The sequence below is a fragment of the Crassostrea angulata genome, chromosome 9 (genome assembly GCF_025612915.1).
Source record: "Crassostrea angulata isolate pt1a10 chromosome 9, ASM2561291v2, whole genome shotgun sequence".
Taxonomy (NCBI): Eukaryota; Metazoa; Mollusca; class Bivalvia; order Ostreida; family Ostreidae; genus Magallana; species Magallana angulata.
Genome location: NC_069119.1, coordinates 19,044,041 through 19,068,369, shown reverse-complemented (window position 1 = coordinate 19,068,369; position 24,329 = coordinate 19,044,041). Strand labels below are relative to the sequence as shown.

The following is a 24,329-nucleotide window of genomic DNA, read 5'->3' as shown; positions in this document are numbered from 1 at the left end:
AAACTTCAGGGGTTATTTTTCGTTGCATAAAAATTCTAAGCAACATGCTTAATAATCCTAAGCTTAGCATATCGCAATTTACTGAATGAATGTTTATTTCTCCAAACCATATCAATGGTACATGAGGTACAACATTCTCCTCCCCCCCCCCAAAAAAAATATACAAATGTACAAATACAGATTCATGTATATCGTTGCTATGGCTACTAAGTCACTTCCGCTTTCACTTTTATTTAAATATTGATTGATTATAGTTTAAGGAAAAAAATATGATTTATTAAATGCATTTATAATATGTGTATGTGTGTTTAAAAAAATGTTCTTACATTTTAGAATATTTTATTTTCATAAATTACATCAAAGCTATCAATAATTACAATAGATTCCTTATTTTATTTGCGTACTTATAGTCGAATATATATATCATTATTTCTTTTAATTTTCATCTGTCCGTAAAAAGGGTGAAATTCTAAAATCTGCGAAAGGTGCTTGTCAACATTTTACGCGGATCTATACAGTACAGTACCGCTCAACGATTTATGAAAATATGCAGCAACAATATCTTAGGACAGAATATAACCGGTTTTTCTAGAATGTACCAGAGTGTATCAAAATTCAGAATTTAATAAAGTTTGGGAGTTGGTCCGTCTCTTATGTAATTTCTTTTATGTGTACTCAATGTGCATGGTGGTTATGTAAGCTTTTAGGAAGTAGAAACACATTTGTTTTGCATAACTGACTGGTTCACTATTTAATTCCTTGCTTTCGTTTTATATTTTTCAACCAATTGGGTTAAATGTTATAAATAGATGTTTGTGTACTGTGGATTGGACAAGGAAGCATTTTGTATGCGACGTATGGCTTACCACACACGATAGCTTAAGTATCTTTTTATTTTATTTGTTCTTTTTCAGCATTTAATTTTAAGATGCATTATATTGTTTTTTGACAAGAAAACATGATGCACAAGTCGTGCTCCATACTGCATAGAAATTATAATCAACGTTTTTTGCTATAAAACATGCTTTATTTATCCGGTCATTTAAAAAAAAATAGTTTTACTGAACATTTACCGTGTCTCTTGATAATACTACCAAGACATGTAATTCGGAATGCCTTGAAAGTATAACGTTTACCATTCTGTGCAACTGGATGTAATGATCAAGATTATCAAATTACAAAAGAAAGATAAATTATGTTTCAAAATTCATAATTGTGTTGCAAAAAGACAGATCGTAATGTTGAAAAAAGGTACAAAATGACTCTATGAAATCTCTTTCAGCAGAATGTGTCCGCCCAGTATCTTGAGTATGATCATACTTGCGACAATGTTAAAGGAATACTACGCAGGTATTTAAAAATGTTTTGAAATACATATTCTTCAATTTAATCATATCAACAAATGAATATCTCAAAGTACTAAAACATGAAGTCTTATTTCAATATTTAGATATTTTGATCTTTTAAAAATTTTTACCATCTAACATAATACTATAATTAATACGTCGTATTTGCTCTTATAACAGGATGTTTAATGTCAATGAGTCATTTTTTTTCTCAAAGATTATATCGGTTTTTAAAGTTCTATGCAAATATCCCTAATGCGTAACAAAGACATTGAAAATGGCATGACCGAACATGAAGTCTAACATTTTGTAATGTAATTGTGTGCGCTTATATTGCAAATTCGAGCTGCACTAAATACTCTGGTTCAAAATGTTGGAACCCAATAGGTTATTCAATACAAATTCAAATTAAAACTGATAAGTGTACACGTATTTAACTTTAAAGAGTGACAAAACTTTAATGATACAGTTGTAAAAACACTGAAGTATTAATACACCTGTGAGGAATAAATCCCCTGACTAAAACCTTTAAATATCTGTTTTCAAAATTCTAAAACCAATCAATTTTATCAGATATTTCATAATATTTCTTTTTTATATAAAATCATTTAATAAAATATGATATTTGTTAGCAACTTTAAACAAGAAGCTCGTGGGCCATATCGCCCACCTGAGGACCGATAGGTGTGATAAAATCAGCTTAATGGAGTCATAATACAACATATCTTGATTATGTCGTATAATAAATATAGATCCTGTATAAATAAAAATCCATTTTCCCTCTTGATATTACTATGTTTATAATCAAGTTTTTCTACCAGGATGACTCTATAGTCATTACACATGTTAATCATTGCAGTTCTTTAAAAGATCCTAATCACATTTTCTATATATCTAAAATATAAACCTACATCAAACTCTAAACCCCTTGGGAAGCCAAAGAATCGTCCAGGGGCCAAAGTCTAAACCATTTTAAAGAATGAGCAGTATGTCAAAATGCTTGCAGGCAAGTGCAACCATATATTTTAACATTTCAGTTTTTGTAAAAAAAAAAAAAAATAGCATGTTTTTCTTTCCGTAACTGGATCCCCAATGTGGCCCAACCGAATCTTCAAGATTTTGATTTGTACAAATTTGAATCTACATTATATGAGGTTGCTTCAACTAAAGTTAAAGCTTTTCTAGGCAAATGATTTTTTAGAAGAAATTTTTTCTCTTAGTATTAGTATTCCTATGTAAATTTTGTCCCCCCCCCCTCCCCCCAACTTTGTGACCCCAATCTACCCACAGGGATCAGGATTTAAACAAACTTGAATCTATTTACCTGAGGATGCTTTCACACAAGTTTCAGCGTTTCTGTCCTATTGGTGTCTGAGAAAAAGATGTTTAAAAGATTTTTCTCTATACATTCCTATGTAAAAATTCGAAGATGCTTCCTCTCAAGTTTAAGCTTTCCTTGCCGATTGGTTTCTGAGAAGAAGAACTTTTGAATACTTTTCTTGATTTACTCTAATAACCTTTAAATATATGCAACAATTCTCTAATTTGTCTAACAGATCAATTTAAAATTAATCTAAATCGATAACTGTATGTATTATACAGCAATTGTTTTATTTTCTTTCCTTTCAAATGAAGATCCCTGCTTTTCCTACTCGCTCATATCAGGACATTACAAAAGATCGTCGAATTACACAATAAAGTCAACAGACATCGCTTTCAGTGACAGTTTCTTGCCCGAAGGATGGTATCGTTTTAACAGCCTTGCAGGGAATGACATAGTTACTTGGGCGCCGTCTATATACCAATGTGGTACCATATACCCAATATGGATGCGAGGTAAACATCAAAGTAACTTTAAAGTATCGAATATGAAAGTTCACGTTTATACAAATATACCTCTATATTGTTTATGTATAAAGACAGAAAATTGTACAGCATTCCATCGACATAAATGAATTGATGTAACGCAATCCGTCATGTAAATTTCATTGACCAGAACCTTCAAAATTTAAACCGATTTTAAGTTAAATGAGAATGTTTCCTCTAAAACGTTTTTAGAATTGTAAAGAGACATTATCGGTATATGTGATATAACAGAGTGTTAACAAACATTTTGCACACACACACACACACACACACACACACACACACACACACACACATATATATATATATATATATATATATATATATATATATATATATATATATATATATATATATATATATATATCAGTTATTGGATATAAATCGCAGTTAACATTATGTCCTATAATTATGACAGTGCCAAGGTGGCATTTTTGCACCCATCTTATATGAATGTATCAAACAATTCCTATAATAAACCATTGCTTAAAGAATTCATAACTACTTTTGTTATTGATGTATCTCACCTGTCAGACGAGATTTTAATTTTACCATTTAAAAATTAATTCCTACAAGAAAAAAAAAATTCCCATGCATAGGAAAAACAGTTTTCCTCTAGAACATTTAGAATTTTCAATGGGAATAAAATAACTTCCTATAGAAATTTGAAATCCGATAGGATTTGACCAAGACTCACTATTTTATTTAAATCCGATTAGAATCTTAATTTTCAATAAAAAACTACTTCTCTGAATAAAATTTCTGTAGGAAATACTTTTTTACTACATAGGAAATATAATTCCTGTGGGAATTTTAGAAAATTCCACAGAATTTTTAATTTTTCCTGTAGAAAAATTAGTTCTTCTGTAGATTTTTTTTTTCAACGAATATTAATTTTGAAAGCTAAATACTCTAAAAACAGAAGTCGTTGTGGTTAATTACTCTCTAAGTATTGGTCTATCATTTGGTATTTACGGATCTTTACGAAACTGCATTTTAAAAAACGGGTGCAAAAATGCCACCCTGGCACTGACAAAATACTCCGGCACAGTGTTATTCATAAGATCAATAATAAACCGTGGCATTACAACTTTTAAAATTAATTTTGAATCTATATAATGTCTTTGAAAAGTATGAATGAATTGACAACAATATAAAAAGTAGATAATATAATATTTGATAATATAAAATATAACACATTATTATGAATATAATTTAGGAACTTTACCAATGAATGGTGAGGGTGAAGTTAACCGGACCGCCTGTATCGTTGGATTTAACGGCAACTGCTCGAAAACATTGACCATCAAAGTAAAAAACTGTAGAGAATACAATGTATATCATCTGGTACCGGTTCCACAAACATCCACTGGATACTGCATAGGTTTCAATGAATCTTTCGTTATATCATAGTGTCTCTTTATCTTACAAAGTAAACTATAGAAAGAGCAAACCTTGTTTACATAGCAAGTGCATTTAATAGTAAGCTGTTTTTATCTGATACAATGTATAACCATTTTGCAAATGGGTTTTAATCTAACTGTCTTGCACATTATTGAATATTTACCTTTTAATTTCGATGAAAAAATTACAAATTTCAACTCTAACCGTCACAGTGCTCTTTATGTGTTGTCCAAATGGATACATTTTGACATGATTAACCACATTAGTAATATTTGTTTATGATTTCAGGAGAAAAAACACATTGTCCTCCGGGGCAATCGTCGATTTCGGGTTTTACCCCATGTGTAGGTGAATATCTTTAAATTTTATAATACAGTAGTGTTAAGTTAATTACCGAATCAATCCCAAGATTGCTACTGTTATGTAATCCGGCGCATGTGAATAATACTCCTATTTTTCTCGTAATCACATTAGATGGGTAAATATTTTTTTTTATGAACTTTTGTTCTTAAAGCTGCTATTTGAAAGTTATTGATATACCAGTATAGATATATAGAGTACCACCCCCCTCTCTCTCTCTCTCTCTCTCTCTCTCTCTCTCTCTCTCTTGCCATTGTTTTTTGTGTGATTCTTCTTTCAAAAAGGTTTCACGCAGTTAAATTTCATCTATAAAAATCCGTAAACGGATAGGGTTGATTAATTACGAACTGCATTGAATATGGCGTTGCCATCAGGTGGAATGCTACACCAACATTGTATTTTATGAATCGTTGAAGAATCATGATTTCCTTGTTTAAAGAGGATATGTGCTTAGCTTAGTTGTTTTATACCGTATTTAGTTCACCTGGGCTGAAAGCTCAAGTGAGCTATTCTGATCACATTTTGTCTGTCGTCCGTCTGTCCGTAAACTTTTCACATTTTCAACATCTTCTCAAGAACTACTGGGCCAATTTCAACCAAACTTGGCACAAATCATTCTTAGGCAATGGGGATTCAAATTTGTGAAAATTAAGGGTCACACCCGTTTTCAAGGGGAGATAATTAGAAATTAATGAAAATTTTCGAGAATTTTTCAAAAATCTTCTTCTCAGAAACTAATCAGCCAGTAAAGCTGAAACTTGTGTGGAAGCATCCTCAGGTAGTGTAGATTCAAAGTTGTAAAATTCATGACCCCCGGGGGTAAGGTGGGGCCACAATGGGGGGTCGAAGTTTTACAAAGGAATATATAGAGTAAATCTTTACAAATCTTCTTCTCAGAAACTAATCAGCCATGTGATTCTTTATAATTGTTAAGACTTTGGCTCCAGGACAATTCTTCGGCCTCACCAGAAGGTTCTGAGTTTGATGTAGCTTTATATCCCATATATAAACAATTGTAAAGGATCTTTTTGAGAACTGCAATACTCAACATGTGATATGACTATAAAATCATCCTGTTAGAAAAGGAACTAATGATTATAAACATAAGAATATCCAGGGGAATAATGAATTTTATTTATACAGGATCTACATGTATTATTGTACGTTGTCCAGATTGTTTGTATTATGACTCCATTAAGCTGATTTTATCATACCTATTATTCCTCAGGTGAGCTATGTGACCCATGGGCCTCTTGTTGTATTTATTACGGGAAAGTGAAATTTGTTTTGGTTGCAAGTAGCCCACTGATGAGTTAAAACTTTGCTGTGTATATATACATAATATAAGTGATATACATATATCTATATACATGTATATATAATAGATCATGTCCGGCAATGTCAATAGGATGTTTTAATTTAAGAAATTTAATTCATTATAGATAAAAAAATCTTTTGTTTATATTTTCCAAACATACACGTATGGATTTTTCACTGAGATGTGTTATAGAGAAGAAACGTTAGTTAATTAATTTAAATTAAAAAAATTGAAGTAAAAAAATTAAATTGTCATAATGTGCATTTCGGGCCAAATTATCAAACTTTTAAAATAAATGTTTGTTCTTTTCTGGTCGATCCAATTTCGCAGTCGAGGAAATAACGATTTCAATTTGACTGATTTGGAAATACTGTTAGTCAACGAAATGTAACATACTTTCCAAAAATTCATTAAATTTATTTTTGTCTAGATGTGGTCCCCGTAAATACAAACCCGGCCGTGAATGCCTCTCTGGAAAATCAAATATCTAATATTACGGAACCTGTGTTTAAGTGTCTGTTTGATGAACCCGTCGGCAGTCCATACTGGTACGACACCTATTGGTACATCAATACAGATACTGTCAAAGTGGTAGAGTCTCAACCTTATCAGAGCAACCAAAGCTGGCTGTACCCCAATGACTGGGTGGACAAGTATAATTTGAACATGGTGGTAAGATATCTTCTTCAAAATTATACAGATTTCAAATATAGCATGAAGGGAATCTGATGCGGAGACCAAAACAATCATGTCAGTCTTAAGTTTATCAAAGCGTTACAATTTAACATTAGTTATGCTCATCTTATTATTGTCAAAACGGTAGGTAGCATTCCATTTTTTAAACTTCTTAATTTAGTTTAGTAATTCAAAATACAATTACAATGCACAAAAGGGTCTCTTTAATACCGTAACAGATATTTCAACAACAGCATTTCAAAATCATAACTTATATATATTTGAAAATAGGTCAAATGCTCAGTTCGAGTTCGACATATGCAAACAAGTATACCAAGCCATCACAATTATAGTGAGGACTTCCAAGCTGGGATGTTTGTGAGTAAACGCGTGCTTGTTATATGTAGATAACTAACTTTTATGTTTTATTTTAACATTGTATTTAGTATACTGTTTACAAAGTATTTGTAGAATCTTGAATGCGAAAGGACTAAGTGCGGTTTTATGCAATTTTTGCCCCCCAAAATCAAAGTTTTAGAAATAGCTTTAAAATAAGGTGAAAGATAGTTAAAATCATATTGGAAATAAAGGTGTAAAAGGTCATCACCACAGTGACGTCATAATGTAGAAATGACGTCATGAATATTGCATTATTTTGATAAATTGATGTTTTGTAGCAAAATATGGGTGTTTTCCGATGGTTTTTCGACTGGGAAACATCGAGCGCAGGCTTGCTCAAGTACCATTTTTTAGTATAATATGTATAACTATCTGACAAAAAACATATGTTAAAATCGCACTTGAGCAGACCTGCGCTCTATACTTCCGAATGCAAAATATAGAGCAAAAATGAGAATATCTTCATTTGTTTGCAAATTTGCGGGAATTAGTTCATTTAAGTGACGTCATAGATAAACAGCGAGTGAGCAATGATGACTAAAATCAAGATTAAAGTTATAGGCATCCTGTTTACAATGATTTGTGAAGATTTCATTTTCATACGATACTATTTAAAAATTGGTTGAAATCGGGGACAGATATTTGACCATACCGCACATAGTCCTTTGTTACTTTTACTAATTTTAAAAAAAAAAGAAATATTGAGTACATTTCATCTTCTTATCAGAGATGGATCTACTATAAACACCTTATTTTTACTGAATTGCTTGTTTTCATAAAAAAAAAGTTTGCAAGAAAATTTGACAATTGTCAACTCATTTTAATAGATTAAAAAAAAATTAGCGATTCAGATTTTAATAAGTCGAAGAAATTAATTTCACATTCTTCAACTCTTTTCCTATGAATATCAAAACAAACTAACATATCTGAACCATTTATTTCAATTTAATCTTGCATCAGATAGTTCTTGCAAAATTAAATCGTAATTTTCACCATTTCACAATTTTCAGCCCTCGTCATTTATTTACCACCTCAAAGAAGGGGGAACAATTTCCATCAAGTTTACTGTAACTGTTCCTGTTGGATGCTTAGACCAATACCGTCAATACCTCTGTAAAACTAGCATATTTATATTTACCCCCGAGTATCAATCTTCAACGAGGTCATGCCAAAATTTCAGTAAACAGGGTGAAGTGTCTTTTGAAGACAATTACTGTGGCATTATCATAGAAAGCTCAAACTGGTGGAAAGAGAGGATTCTTAATGTTACCGGAAAAACTGACGGACTGATTAACAAGAGAGATAGGGACGTATATATAAAATTAGGCTCATTAACAGATAGTCCAGACGATATATCGGGTGTTTGGTACAACTTTACCATGCCTGATATAAAGGTATTATAATTCATTTTTTGCTTAAGCAGTTTTTTTTATAAAAGAGAAAAACAGACACAGTTTGTGTCAGATGTTTAACAGTCAATAAAATGTTGTCTAAAATTATTATTTTTTTGAGTTATAAAAACGTCTCAAGAATTGTCTTCTTTTGTACTAGATATTTCTTAGCGATGAAGATAAGAAAATTGAAAACATGTATTGCTATGCTAGGACAGATCCAAGAATGAGAACTTTTGACGGAGTGAATTGGACGGCGTCGTTGGCAGGAGAATTTGTTATGTACAGAGACATACGACGACAAATAGCGGTGAGTATAAAGAAAAAAAAATGTTTTTCCCGACTACGACAAAGAGCGCATGGCGGATGTAACCGGTGAGCAGAGGATGTTTACTCCTAAATGGCACTTGATCCTACCCCTACCTCTAATTTATTAGAAGGTCCTTGTTTGCTCTGCTCCTGTTCTGTATTTTCCTTCGGACTTTTGATTTGAACAATGTTTGTTACCACATGTCATTCAAATCATCTTGTTTTGAGTCATTCCAAACATACTGTATCCGTTATCTATTTCTTCATTAGCACATTATTTGATTCTAGATTCCTTTTATCTATCTCAGTGTTGTTTGCACAGAGATATCTCTGTTTTACATGATGCAGAGATATCTTTGGTAAAAAGTCAAATAAAGGAAATTTAAGGATGCTTAAGCAATAGTACATTTTTTTTTACCAGAAGATTCACTTAGTATGTGATCTGTACAAAGATATGAGAAGACGAGAAGGGATATTAGTCGAGTCGTATATGATAAATAAACATGCGCGCTTGACATTTTTGAATCGGATATAACCACGATATACCACAAAGCTTTATTAGCTCTATGATTGTACAGTGGGTAAATAAAACAATTAAGTGCAGTGACTTCTTCACTATTTCTGTAGATGGTCAAACGCACGCTCAAACACGGACGGAATTTCATATTTAATTGAATAAAACATGATACATTTATTTTTCACTAGGTTCTTTCCTCGTCTCTTTTCCTCGTGTGTATGGGATTCTAAATCAGCAGGAGAAGGACCCTGCAGCTGTGGTATTGCCATCAGGGTAGAAAACTCTCTGTATGCTCATCGTACGTGTGCTAAAATATCTTATCACGATAAAAAAGAACTTATCCAGCACGATCTTGTACATCATATTTGTGACGATCGCCACATGGTAATAAAGAATGAACCTCCATGGACAAAGGTAAAAGTCAACTGAATAGCACACAAATTGGCATTTACTCATTTAATTATCTAATGTAGATATAATGGTACAAATGCAATTTGATACAACTTGATACAAAGGTGATCTCTCATTTGAAGATAACTCTTCCTAACGGGGCGACCGTAAAGTATATGTTAAAAAGAAATTGGATTTATGATACAACCTTGACACCTTCGATCTTTGATGAGGACAACGTTGACGGGTTATGTGGAAATCCTAATAATGATACGTCTGACGAATTCGGCTCTCAAAAACCTTCCATAGAAGAAGCTGCGAATTTTCAAAACCGCTCAAGGTACATCATTTCTTTAGTATGATTACACCATAACAAATCATATTGTAACAGTTGTTATTTTTGTATAATAAGGATTCAGTATGAAATTGTTTTATAAAATGAAAAGCTGAGGTTGGTATCGTGAATATTATCAATGGTTTAAAGCTGAGCACTGTCTATTCTGTCAGGCACGTACATGTAGCATCGGGCAGGGGATGGAGGGGGGAGGGGAATCTCACACTTTTCTCACTTTCAGCAGACATTTTTTCTTAAATTTATAAATAGAAAATTGAGTTTTTGGGAGTTGCCCTTACCCCCTCTACTTTTTGGGAGCATGAAAGAAATTGAAGTAAAAATATGGTCATTAAGTGAAATTGAAGCTTAATATACGCTCCACCCCCCTCAATAATTTTTTGGATGAGTTTGTGCCCTCCCAAGCACGTTCGTGCCAGTGAGGCGCGTCAGCGCCGAGGACAGTACAATATATGACATATTTGGCAGTTTGAGGTTTATAAGTTATTTAAAATATTATGTCTTATGAACAGTTTTTACGATCGTTTGCTTCATTTTATTTGCCTGGCGCTATTCCATAAATTAACAATTATCATTTAAGGTCAAATCAAACATTTTGCGTTATGGCATGTAAATAAACTAGATATTGAATAAAGAAACACTAGACAAGACGATGAAGCATGTTTAAATAAACAAGAAGTTTTTTGCATTGGTCCTACATGTTCATGAAAAAGCATGCCGAAATTAAGCAAAGTTCAAGTTGATAATTTATGTAGAAACAACGATATAGGACTATTCAATTCTGTAGGATTAAAATGTTATAAATTACATGGATTTTTGAATGTTTCCTTTGATTAAGAAATCTTATTCGGTCTAATTGTATCAGAGACAAATAAATATTGCTCCTGCTTTGGTTTGAACCCGCATATCTGGCATGCAAATCCAGTACTCTACCAATCGAGCTAAAGGTTTAACCCAATAGCCAGAGATAGTAGGAATGCCGTATATCTGACTCTTTCAGATAATTATCTGTGAGGTTGTGTTCACTCCAATTATCTGCAGCAGCCCAGTATATCACCTTTCGCCGTCCAAAAAGTTAAAACATATATAGGAGAGCTGCAGGTACACGTAACTTATTGGAGGGTTGCGGGACAATATGTGGTTCTCTGGATTTAGTTAAACAAAAGACGATACAAATGCTTTTTAATTCTATGTAAGAATCAAAATTCGGTGGCCACGCATAGTCACAGATTGTCTTCATACTTAACAATTTGATAGACTTTGGTGAGTAAAAAAGTCTAGCACACCATTTATTTCTTGCAATGTGGTCCCGTTGTCATGGTAACCTAGGTTAAAGATGTAAAAATGGCATTTTATTGCTTCTTTGAGAACATATTACGAGTAATATGCACAATTTGGGGTTTCCATGGTAGAATATATTATTAATAACCGTTGTCATTTTTCAAAAGAAAAAAAAATATACAGAGAAACGCATATTTTTAGAGCGTTTCCATAGTTACTATAGAAACATTTTAAAATATGTTATCTTGGATTTTTTGGTAAACACTATGATAAATGTGCAATTAAGAATTTATATATGAAAATTAAGAATCGTTGCTATGGTAACAAGCTTTAAAATTAGGAAAATTATAATATTTTTAGGCATCATTGAATGGATGTTATTCACTCATCATGAATAAATATATAAAATCAATTGGTGATAAAACAAAAAAAAAAAACATGTCCTTAACTTTAATGACACTTGAAAAAAATCTCAAATTTTCTAAAAATAATTGCCGTTGCTATGGACTTTTCAAAAGTAAGAATTTTTTTGTGTGATTTTGTACGCAACTTAATTTTCCACAGCAACACCACTTCTCTATTGCATAACAAAGCTTTTTGTGGTATATAATGAAAATTTCGATATGTTTTTACAAGTTTCAACTAAAAAATTGCAAAAAATTCTAAATCAAGAATTAAAGCATATTAAAATCATCTTCAGTTTCTCAGTTATTCCAATTTTTTTGCCTTGTTGCCATAGCAACGGATGTCAATTTTCATAATAAAATAAATATTGCATGGGCATTGATATTGTTGTTTTAAAAAATTTAACAGTTTCCCATTTCGGCTTATTAAAAACCCACAAAAAACTGATTTAAAAAATTTGTTACGGTTTCCATGGTAACATTTTAAATGTATTGGTGTCTCCATCAATTTTCTCATATAATTAAAAAATTGAATATAGGGCATACATGTAGCTGTTTTATGTCTTTCATAGTTTACATTAGTGGGCAAAACCTTCTAATATGGCTTCAAAGTATGTAAGTTTTGATATTTTTCCATCTTTAGCCTCGATTACCATGGCAACGGTTACCACAAGCAACCAATTTTTAGCAGTTTTTGCGTTTTACACCCAATTGTGTCAATATATGAAATGTAAGAAAAATTGGTGACTATGCGTGGCCAGACCCTTTTATAAATCTTTGATTCTTACATAGAATTGATCTTAAGATTTAAAAATATTTATTCAAAACATGTTTCACTTGAAAAATGTAATAAAAACTACTAAAAGTGCAAATTATCTGTAAACAGGTGATGAAAAAGGGGTATATATATTGTGGATATTTCGGTGAAAAGCGTACTAAGTAGTTAAAACATGAGGTTTGGGGATTTGTTTTAATTACAGAATGTGCCAAACTAATGATTTCAAGAGGAAAAGCATTACTTTTAGAAATGTTGAATAGGGACCCTCCTCAATATGATAATAAGATCTAAGAATATTTGATATATATGTAGTAGCAGAATTCAATGCAGCCGGAAATTTCATTTCAATATCTAGTAGAAATAATTTACGATGTACTTGCTTTTTAGGTAAACCACATTCGGTGGCCTAGTGTTCTTAAAGTTGATGTATTATAATACACATTTTGTTAATAAACTATTCTTTTTATACTTTAGGGTTGATATAAATTCCACCGAAAGCCTTTTTGGAGTTGACAGAATACTAAACAGTGGGAGTTCTCATTTAAAGAAGTATTGTGACTGTGCTACGGAAATCGGACCTAATGAACAATCAATCTCTGATCACTACATAGCAAATTGTTCAATAGCTACATCAGCTATCCTATGTTCTCAGATAACTTCTTCAGACAGCTTAACGTCAACATGCAAAAGTTACATGTACCAAGGCCGATTCAGACGCGATGTCAATTTCATAAATGATGACAGCGATGACGTCTCTGAAATATTACCTCTTAAACTTGATCCAAGTTTTGATCCAAATTATATTCCTCCTGTAATTAATTAATTAATTGATAAAGCCATGCTGTAAAAATTGTACGTTTTTTAATTTATGTCATTTCTTTTTATCGTAAAATAACATTGTTATTTTAGACTCCAAGTTGGAAGAATAATTGGACGGAATCAGCAGCTCGTGAATATTGTACAAACATGCTAGTAAATAACCGGGCCGGGAAAGAATGTCAGAAATACATCCCCATGAAAAGTTCTACTGAAATAGCGATAGAAGATTGTGTGCTTGACATAAGGGTATATCTATATATTTTACCTCCTGCTAATTTATGAGGAAATCTTTGGCTAACAGCTGTCACGTGGAGACCGTGTATATTCCATACACAGTCAGTACGAATTATTAACCCCTTTGAGCATTATGATGTCATTCTTAGGGTATTGTGACGTAAGGTTTTGTACCCAAATTGAAACTTGTAACTTTGCTATAAAACGCTTGATTTTTATTATTTGATTATTATCTTTATATCATTTACACAAATGCAGTCGCTTAGATATATTCGTTACAAAGGCATGTAGTGACCGGGTACGGGATGAGGCTTTGTAATAAAGTTTACTAACCAGGTATCATCCCGTACCTGGTCACTACACGACTATCTAACTAATACTATCTATCTATCTAATTATCTATCTATCTATCTATCTATCTATCTATCTATCTATCTATCTATCTATCTATCTATTCTATTTACGCTATGACAACTTCACCTTAAACACCTTAATTTTATAAAAGGATAGTGGGACAACTGAATTTTCGAGCTACACCATAGAATCCATTAACCAGAACTGTCTTGAACAAATTAAAAAACACGAAGTCTTCCTTGAACCAAGTAATACTCATGGAGCGTCTGTCGTACAAATGATAGGTCAGCTTGTTTGTTTAAACAATTGTTCCAACAATGGTGATTGCAAGGAAGGTAAGCATACTTTTTAAAAATTTTGTGATTCAACTTACAATTCTATGATACGAAACCTATTAGTATCAATAATGTTACTGAAAAATAAAATATAACCACACGTAAAAGATGCAATAATGCAACTTCAAAAGGCGTTATAAAGCAATAAGGCATTTTGACATTTTACCATTCTAATATATGACAAAACCCACAAAGAAACAGACTGAAATTTTAAACAACTCACACCTGATAAAACTTTTTTTTAATTGGACATCCATCTAGACCTTTTTTGTAATGAAATATAAAGTGCTGACTGTAACTGTCATATATTAGGGTAAATAAATATATTTTAAGTTAATTTCAGTCGGTAAAAATGGTCGTAACAAGAGCTTTGTTTACTTAATTTAAGCCCCCTCCCTCCACACACACACACACACACACACACACACACACACACACACACAGAGAATTCTTAAACCCAAAATAATTTTGCAACTTCACCATCTCTTAAACAACTTACACACAAGGCTAGTAGCTTTATCGTTGACCTACTATAGGAACCTTGTATTAGCACCAAAGGAAGGCTTTGGTCAATTATAATATACCTATATATACTGTATATTATTTGTATCATAGCTTTCAGAACTGTGTATAAATTATTGTGATTGTTCAATTAACTATGGCTGACCTTTTTTAAACAAAAGAATAAGTCACTATGAAATTGTCATAAGTATGTGAAATGTTGCAAAAATTTCTGCGACGTTTAATTGAAGCGTCTTTATTTATATGCATTATACAAGTATTAGTTCTGTATTGTGAAATTCGACTTTGATAGATTAAATTGGGTAAGTCGTTCAAAAAACATGTCAAAAAGCGTCGCTTAAAAGATATTATTGTCGTAGTTATGTTGGCAAGCTTTGAAACTTATATTTGAAAACGTAATATGAGAATATATCGTGTTCTAACACAACATCCCAACGAGGTTATCGGTTTCCGTAATTATTCATTTAATATTTCAGAAACTGCATGTTTTAAAAATATATTTTTCAGTGTTTCGTTGTTAAAATGGTTTCCGAACTTATATATGTTGGGTTTCCATTTTTCAAGTTAAATAAATATTAAATCATTCAGTAATGTATTATTTTTTAAGTAATTTTATTTTTAATCTTTTAAAAGCAACTCGAATAAAGAATTATCACTAACTATACATGTGTTTAGATAAAACTCTTTATATAAGTACTGTCACCAACCGTTACAACGTTCCATTATTTTGTATTTTAAATTAAATTAAACTATTAACAGCTTAGTTTAGACGACAAACTTAAGTTGACATTAAAGCAGTTGTTTTTTTTAAAGATACAGTCTCATAACTGCAGCGGTGTGTGCGTACAAATTCAGTAATGCACGTTGGCTCTTTCTTTTAAAAATCACGAGTTAATGCTTATTTTTACATTTTTAAAAATGTTTAAAGACTTCTTGCTTTGTCTGCAAATGTGATTTATACCTTAAAAATCATCCCTCTCTTATCCTAAGGGAAGCATACGAATATGAAGGGAAAAATTGATATTTTATAAAATACAGGATCTAGTAAAAAATGTTGACAAGATATTTTGCATATGACTCGATAATGCTAAGATTTTATTATATTTATTGTTGCTCAGGTAAGCGATGTGGTCGCCTCTTGTTTTAATGACATTTCCACTTTTAATGCTCATTTATGATCTTAACCTTCAAGTTAATATACAAAGAACATAATTGCAAAGTAGGCGTCAGATTAAAACAATCAATAACTTGACTTAGTCATCTTATAACGAAATTGACATAATATGTAACTTTATTTTTAAAGGCATGTGCAATTGCGATGATGGATATGTTGGTACAGATTGTTCGCACGAGAAATCAACACCACCTTCCAATTTAACGTTACCGGAACAAGGAGTATGCAAAACAAGCAAACGAGCATGCGTTAAAACAAACATCATTGGTTACTTTGTCACCCAAACAGTTTTTGCGAAATTGGATGAATTTGAGGTAATAAAAAAGATAAAATTACATGTACTAACGAGGAGTGAGATTCTTTTTTGTCTAATATTAGTTGCTGGTTTGAATTTATTGTATTGCAATATAATTACGATGGGATTTGGTGCACGTTCCATAACTTGTATAATAATTTAAAAGGTCTCTGTTAGCGCACTTTGATGCATTATGTAAATACGCAATCAAAATCATTTGGATTTTTAAAGTATTACAAAGTTTGTACGAGGAGGTATTGGTGCAGCAGCATCCAATGTCAATAACTTCAAACAGTCTATTTGACTGAGCCAATGACTCTTATTTAGAATTGTTTACTGATAGCGCAGGTAATATCTAAGGTTGAGTCTCATTGGGTGTACTTCTTGTGGCCTCAAAATAAGAAACCATTTACTAATCCCTCAGACATCACTTTTTTGGAGGTTGTACCAATAGTTATGGCTTTTGCAGTGTGAGGTAGTGTACTTTTGGGAAAATGGACATTTCTTTATACAGATAATCAAGCCTGAGCCAGTAACACCAAAACATCTTAATCAAAACTGGTCATGCACATGGTAATAGATCTATAGACCTCTAATCTTTCAGGGTTTGATCTATAACATACTGTGGTTTCATCAATATTCGTTGAATACCAATTTTCGTGGATTTCGTTGTTGAGTTGATCCACGAAATTAAATGTTCATTGAAGTTCAATTTCAACTAACATTTTGTATTGATAGGATCATTGGCCATGAAATTACGTATCCTTGAAACTGTGGTTTTCAGAAAATCCACGAAACTTGATACCCACGAAATTAATGAAACCACAGTACAGTTTAAAGGGGTTCACATACAAGGGGTACATACTGTTAAGGCTGATTTTCTCTCTCGACAGCAAAGATAAGTTACACAGTCTCTTTCCTGATGCCGATCCAAGTGCACCTCACATTTCGCAATCATTTCTGCAAGTAATTTACAACATAGATTCTGGCAGCTTCTGAGCTACTCATCAAGAACACTAAAAACATACATGATTGCCCTGCATTAATTTCATTGCTTCCGCAAACTTCATTCGTTGAACCTTACTTGGTCCCCACTTCCAAGTCATCTAGTAAAATGGCATGATTGTCATCAATACAGTTCTCACACAGCTCTGTTTAAGTCCTACATTGCAGGAATATCATTTTATTCTCGTATTAACAATTTTTTTGACACCACTATGCATCCATGTTAACGAAACTAGTTAGTGGTTGAATTTGGCTTAACAGTAGTCGCAAAATGTAAGTGCTCGTGCGCCAACTGTGAAAGGGGCTTAAATCGCTCGTTCCGACGCTCTTAAGTATATGTCGTTAGGAGGTGTGTATTAATGCAGCGGCATCAGATGATTATTTATACCCACAAGAGGTTCAGAGTTTGATTAAGGTTTATATCCCATACATGAACAATTGTTAAGGATCGTTTTGAGAACTACAGAACTCAACATGTGATAGACTGTAAAATTAAAATCATCGTGTCTTATGATTAAGGGACTTATGATTATAAACATAAGAATATCCAGCGGAAAATGGATTCTATTTGTACAGGATCTACATGTATTATTGTACATTGTCCAGATAGTTTGTATCATGACTCCATTAACGATCTTCGATCCTCAGCAAAGATCGATAACTCTAAATTATACAGATTTCTTTTAATCGTACCATAAATCTGACTTTTATACAGACAATTTTAGTGTAGTATTCTACTGCTAGTACAATGTGTAACCATGAGTTACACAACTGCATGCTTGGCGAAGTGAATCCACGGATCACTCCCAGTTATATACATCTTTGTATAGAGTTCGAGCCAATCGATGCACCGGAATTTTTTAAAACTCAACTTGCTTCTTAAGGTACTTCACTACACCGAGACCTATACTATTCAAGACACTACGTCACAAGATGGCGATTTAAATGTTTTGTTAAACTGTTTGTATCAATCAATTCAGATGTATATCCTCATAGCTCAGTGGTTAAAGTATCAGGCTTGTGAACCGCAGGTCATGAGTTCGAATCCACCTGGGGCTTTTGTTTATGTTTACTAAATGAAATTTTTGATAATATCATTTTTTATCTAAAATTGCACATTTTTTCGTCTATTTGACACACATACTTCTTATCCATCGTGCTTTCTATCATAATCAAGTAAATTTCTGCTGATTTGAGAAACAATTTCAAGGTGTAGTGAGGCACCTTAATTCCATTATATTCATCGTAGGCAAATTTACAATAACTTTGTAAAATGCATTGATACTCTCTAAAAAATCATTTTATATCATTTCATCTATAAAGGTTGAAAAAAAAAATCATTCTTATGATAAAAAGATACTTTGAGGCTCATGAGGATCGGAGAACCTTAAGCTGATTTTATCATACCTATTGTTCCTCATGAGAGCAATGTGGCCCATGGGCCTCTTGTTTTCGCTCATTTCGCTTTTTTGTAAGAAAGCGGATTAAAACTGCGAGAGTTCTAATGTCTCACATTAATCTCTCTTTAACCAAATCAAAATATCACAAGGCGTAAATAACCCTGTTTTCAATATATTCTAGTGGCAAAGCATGGAAACTGAAACCGAAAAACTTGCAGTTATAGTAAAACGCTGCTAATGATAGTCAAACGTTTCAAGATAACATAAAGCCCTTTTCACAATTGGCACACGATCAAAAGCGACTGAATATTCCTGCGACCTATAAAATTAGACATGAATCGTAATCTGTTGCCAAAAAAATCGTATTTGAAAAAAGTATTTGTACGAAATTCGCATGATCTAAGCGAGCGTTGTGCGATGTAAACGCATTAAATCTTGTGATATGTCTTGCGTCTATATGCGACTGTTGTACAATGAAAGCTACTGTTGAAAGATAATGCGATAGGATCGCGCGAGAGACCAGGTGATCGGGCGATTGAACGTTCACCAATGCGATTCGACGTGCGATCATGCGTTTCATGGTACGAATGCTCGTGCGAATCAAAAGGGTATATATACCGCCCATTTCCGACGCTCTTCAATAGACATATTTGAAAAAGAGAGAAAATACCGCCCAAGAAGAAACAGAGATGCAGCAGCATTTATTATTATACCTCAATATGATTATTCTTTTATATTGGATTGAGCTAGAAAGTCACGTGACAGGGCGATTTCATAGGAATGAAGAAGCCGATATGAGCATATGATGTAGACAAGTATGATAAACTCAAAAATATTTAATCATTATGATTCGCTATATATCACAAAACCAACTTAACTATTTATGATTCTGAATTATGAAAGAAAAGTGAGACAGTAACAGTGGAAAACAAACAATCACGACGTTATTGTTATCAAAAAGTCAAATCAGCGTAATCAATCTGTTCGATATATCTAAATTCTAAAAATAATTAAAATAGCGCTGTTTTCTTCTTCTCGGTTTAATCAATCAGGCACGTAGCATCGTTTTTGAAAGTGGGGCCAGACTCATCCAAAAAATTTGACAAGCAAAAAAAAAAAAAAAAAAAAAAAAAAGAGGGGAAATTTTTACTTTTCCAAAATCTTCATAATCCTAATCCGTGGGTGGGGGGGGGGGGGGGGGGGGGGGGCTTAGCGTAGTATATATCTTCAATTTCACTCTTCATTTTCTTATTTTCATATCAATTTTTTACATACTCCCATAAAAAGTGGGGGGCCAACTACATGGTAATTCAATTTTTTATATGTAAATTTTAAAAAATTTGTTGCTGCGAAAAAAGTGGGTGGGGGGGGGGGCAGCCCCCCCCCCCCCGATGCTACGTGCCTGTCAATGATACAGATAACACATCTGTTACGGTGTCTAACACCATCGCGGTAAAATCGTGATCATTACAATTACAATACTGTGACGGTGTATCGCGGAAAGGATTAAAACACCGTCACGGTGTCGCAGGAAAATACGGGATCCACGTTGGCCGTAGTGTACGATTCATATCTAATGTTTCCGGTCGCACGAATATTTATTTCGCTTGTGCTCGTGAGCCAAATGTGAAAGGGGCTTTAAGTGTTCGTGCACCAATTGTAAAAGGGGCTTAAACCGTATATAATTATTAACCATTCTCAATGTACAGGAAGGCGTACACTTTGGTTTGCTACACCTCTCTTATAAATCTTTTATATTGCAAATTTTACGAGAATATAATTGTGTGCACTCAAAACACGTTTGACCTACGTGATGACAATGCTTAAAATATTTCATAATATAAATACAAATACATTTCTTTGCGATCGCTTTTTACTTCAGATTACAGATTTGGGAAGGACAAGGACGCTTTCAACTTACCTTTCCCGAGCGACTTACATCAATCCAACCATTTTAAAGGTCGACATTCCAACCAGCTACCGTAAAAAGCGATCACCATCAATAAATATTTATGCAAGTGGTTTTTACATAAGTTTATCCTATAATGCGAAAAACTATAGCGATTCCGTGACATTGGTCATCTACAATGACTTATGTTATAGCTGCAGTGCATTAACAATGGAATGCAACATGACGGTAAGAAAACACTTTTGCTGTACTCGATTTGAAAATGGAATAAAAACGCTGATTTCAATTCTAATATCATATAGTTTTCTATCATTACAATAACTAAATACCCTGCACTATTTTGCCATATCTTTTAATGTTTTGTAAAATCGATATAGCATATTATTTTTTTTATTTATCCTTACACTAGTCTACCTGTAACCAAATTCCCGGAATAACCCAAAATCCAACTGAAAAAGATCGTAAGTAGAAGTGTTTATATAACTTCTAATATAGTTGTTTGTACAGGATAGGTTTTTGAAAATGACCTCTTCTAAAAGCTCACTATATTTTTGTTTTTGATTTGTTTTCGTTATTATTATTATTATTTTTTTTTTGGGGGGGGGGGGGTAAAGATATCATTTTCGTACATTTAGGAAAACTGAGCCATTTTTCAAAATAGAATTTACTAGGTTAAAACTTCCTTAGTTTAAGGAATTTAGGTTTGCTCAAATGAAGGATAAAGCATCCTTCCCTGTTTCTACAAGAGATGATTTTGATGTACATGTACTAGTAAATGAAATAGGATAAGTAAAAGTCAAAGTCTTTATTTTTCTTTCAAGAACCACTTATTCTAAAAATTTGACATATTAAGCTTTCTTATGAAAGAGTTTGTTTCAGTAACCGGGGGGAGGGGGTGTTAACTTTGTTATTATGATGATTGATGTACACAAAGATCCTTGGTTTTCTTTGTGTGATTTTCTTTTTCTGTAGAAACATCCACGTCTTTGATTATCAGCCTTTGTGTTGTTTTGGTGCTCATAATTGGAACAATTATTGTCATGATATTATTGAAACGAAGACACACAGGTCATTTTAGGTAAAATAAATAAAGTTCCATTGATCAATTACGAAAAATGTAACTTGTTGCTTTGTTCATTTGTTATTAACAAAACAAAAAAATTGCAAGACGAGGATATCATAAAGTTGTTATGTCTGATGCAATTCAACGTTCTATTTAAGCCCTTGGTGTGTAGAAAAGAAAAAACCACAACATTTGCAAAACCATCCACCAGTTCAGTGCTACGATACGATAAACCTCGACCTAAAAAAATCTACATCTCAAAACTACGAGATACTCAAGCCAGCAGTAGTGGGCAGATCCAATGCTGCATTTGACGGCTAGACAGAAGACAGGGCAGCTTTCGGTCATCTCAATGTTTATTGATCAAAAAACTCAACTTAAAACGAACTGATTTCTATGCTTTTTCCTTCTTTTTTTTAAATTGTTTTTTACAAAAAGGCCTTTTAATATTCAAAATATTTTTATTCGTATTTTGTTTTCCGGGAACGAATTCCAGAGTCCAAAATCTCCGAGCAGCATACAACTAATGAATTGACCATCTGTCCATGCCAAATTCAAAAAAAAATGTTGATGGAGATTTGAAGGAAGAGAGTGTAGATAAAGTTATCTTTGTACAGTGACATATATACAAGAATAACATATAAATTGTACATGTAAATATAGTTAAATATAGTTAAATTTTATAGTTTATCTTGTCTTTACCGAATTCTGACTGATAGACCATTTATTACAGACAGGTTAGTTTGCTTTGTTTTACTTTTTCGTGCTTTTAGAGAGAGAGAGAGAGAGAGAGAGAGAGAGAGAGAGAGAGATATCTTTATATACATACATGTATACTTAATAGCTTTCAATTTCATGTTATTTTTGTGTTGCTTTCAATAAATATGTATTGTTTATATTTATTTTACAAGAGGTAAAATGTTAGACAATGGCTTACTGTACTACCTGGATGATATGAACAGCACAAATCAATTTCAGAAGTTTGCCGCCTAAATTCTGAAGTACAATCAAAAGTTATTTAACAAATATTGTCATACTCTCTTTAATATTAGTTGTCTCAATTTTGTTTAATATTTAAACTAATTCACTGCACTTATTTTCAATGTACTAGTAAGTGTTTGCTAATATTATATGTAGTTTTTATGATACGTGTAAAATGTTATAGTCGGAGAATATCTATAAACTGCTTTTATTATACAATTTGTGTTCGTTTTCATATCCTTACCACCCAAGTTCTTTTCATAATTATGCTATTCTCTTGCTCAAATTTAAACACTTTGGTTATAAATTTGTAGGTGGTGTGTCCTGTTCCCAAAAAAATATACTGGGAGGGGTGATACGACATCAAATAGTTCTATAAATTATAAAATGTAAAATTAACTAAATTGCTATATTACAAACTTGATTTTATATAGACACAAACATGCAGTGAAAATATGTAGAGTGCTCAATGTCGAACGATATATATTTCTCGTTTGATATCATTCTTTTAATAAATTAGATCATTTAGTTTAATTTCAAAAATGATAACTGTTTTAAAATTCCTACAGTTGTAGCTACAAAATGAAGATTAAATGAAAAAATGACTGTATATGTTTCATGTTTTCAATGAACGAAAATGCATCGATCCGCATAAGATTATATTATATGCAAAAATGCTACGAAATCAATACACAACTTTTGTATCGTATGATGTTTTGATTTTATGACATAGCAAAGACATGGGTACTAAATTAATATGTTTTTATTTCATATGTATTTGTAAAATTATAAGATTTTCTCAAACTTAGAATAAATTCATTGCATTCAGACAAACAAAAATTTATTTTCAAACAAATTCAAAAATTGAAGGTGAAGCAATTCAAAATCAAAGTACTGAGAGTACTGAAAGACGGGGGTCTTAAAAGTTTGAATTTGTAATTGTCCTTGATTTTCTCGAATATGCTTCCAAAAATTATGAGTTTGAATTAGTTGTTTCAATCTAGAATGTTAAATTGGCTTTTTTGCAATTGTCTCATACTTTGTCTAAATTTTACTCAATCCCAGCCATCATAATTGTAGAAAATTGACACAACGGTATTTAAGGTAAAATAAGACCCCAAGGAAATTTTTTAAAAATTACTTCTAACCGGGAAAATCAAAACAATCATATCAAGGTAGATAATTTAAATCATTAGATTTATTCAATTTTGTGATCCAAGAGAAAATTCACAAGTCGGACGGAATCCGTTATACAAGGTTTCTCAAACTGCTGAATTAATAAACAAAGTTAATATTTGTATAGCGATAACAAACACAGGCACCTGACGTGAGGAATTTTTCTTTTTACAATAAGATTTCAAGTACTCTAACAAAAAAAGGTTTGTCACGGTCGTCATTTTGATTTTTTAGACCGACTAATCTGACACGATTTTCTTGCAGCGTTTCAT

General features: G+C 32.4%; 1 protein-coding gene across 1 annotated transcript; it reads left to right on the top strand.

Annotated features, from left to right (window-relative positions):
• The first annotated feature begins 798 nt into the window (after positions 1-798).
• LOC128162539 (von Willebrand factor D and EGF domain-containing protein-like) lies at positions 799-23,094 on the top strand. The gene is made up of 19 exons (XM_052825770.1): positions 799-883; positions 1,283-1,350; positions 2,982-3,182; positions 4,432-4,596; positions 4,905-4,964; positions 6,725-6,966; positions 7,261-7,347; positions 8,379-8,762; positions 8,920-9,076; positions 9,785-9,999; positions 10,119-10,315; positions 13,265-13,601; positions 13,700-13,855; positions 14,349-14,532; positions 16,358-16,542; positions 20,811-21,065; positions 21,247-21,298; positions 21,810-21,915; positions 22,059-23,094. Exons 2-19 carry the CDS (start codon positions 1,287-1,289, stop codon positions 22,219-22,221), a joined length of 3,210 nt encoding a protein of 1,069 aa, XP_052681730.1. The 5' UTR covers positions 799-883; positions 1,283-1,286; the 3' UTR covers positions 22,222-23,094.
• The last annotated feature ends 1,235 nt before the right edge of the window (positions 23,095-24,329 follow it).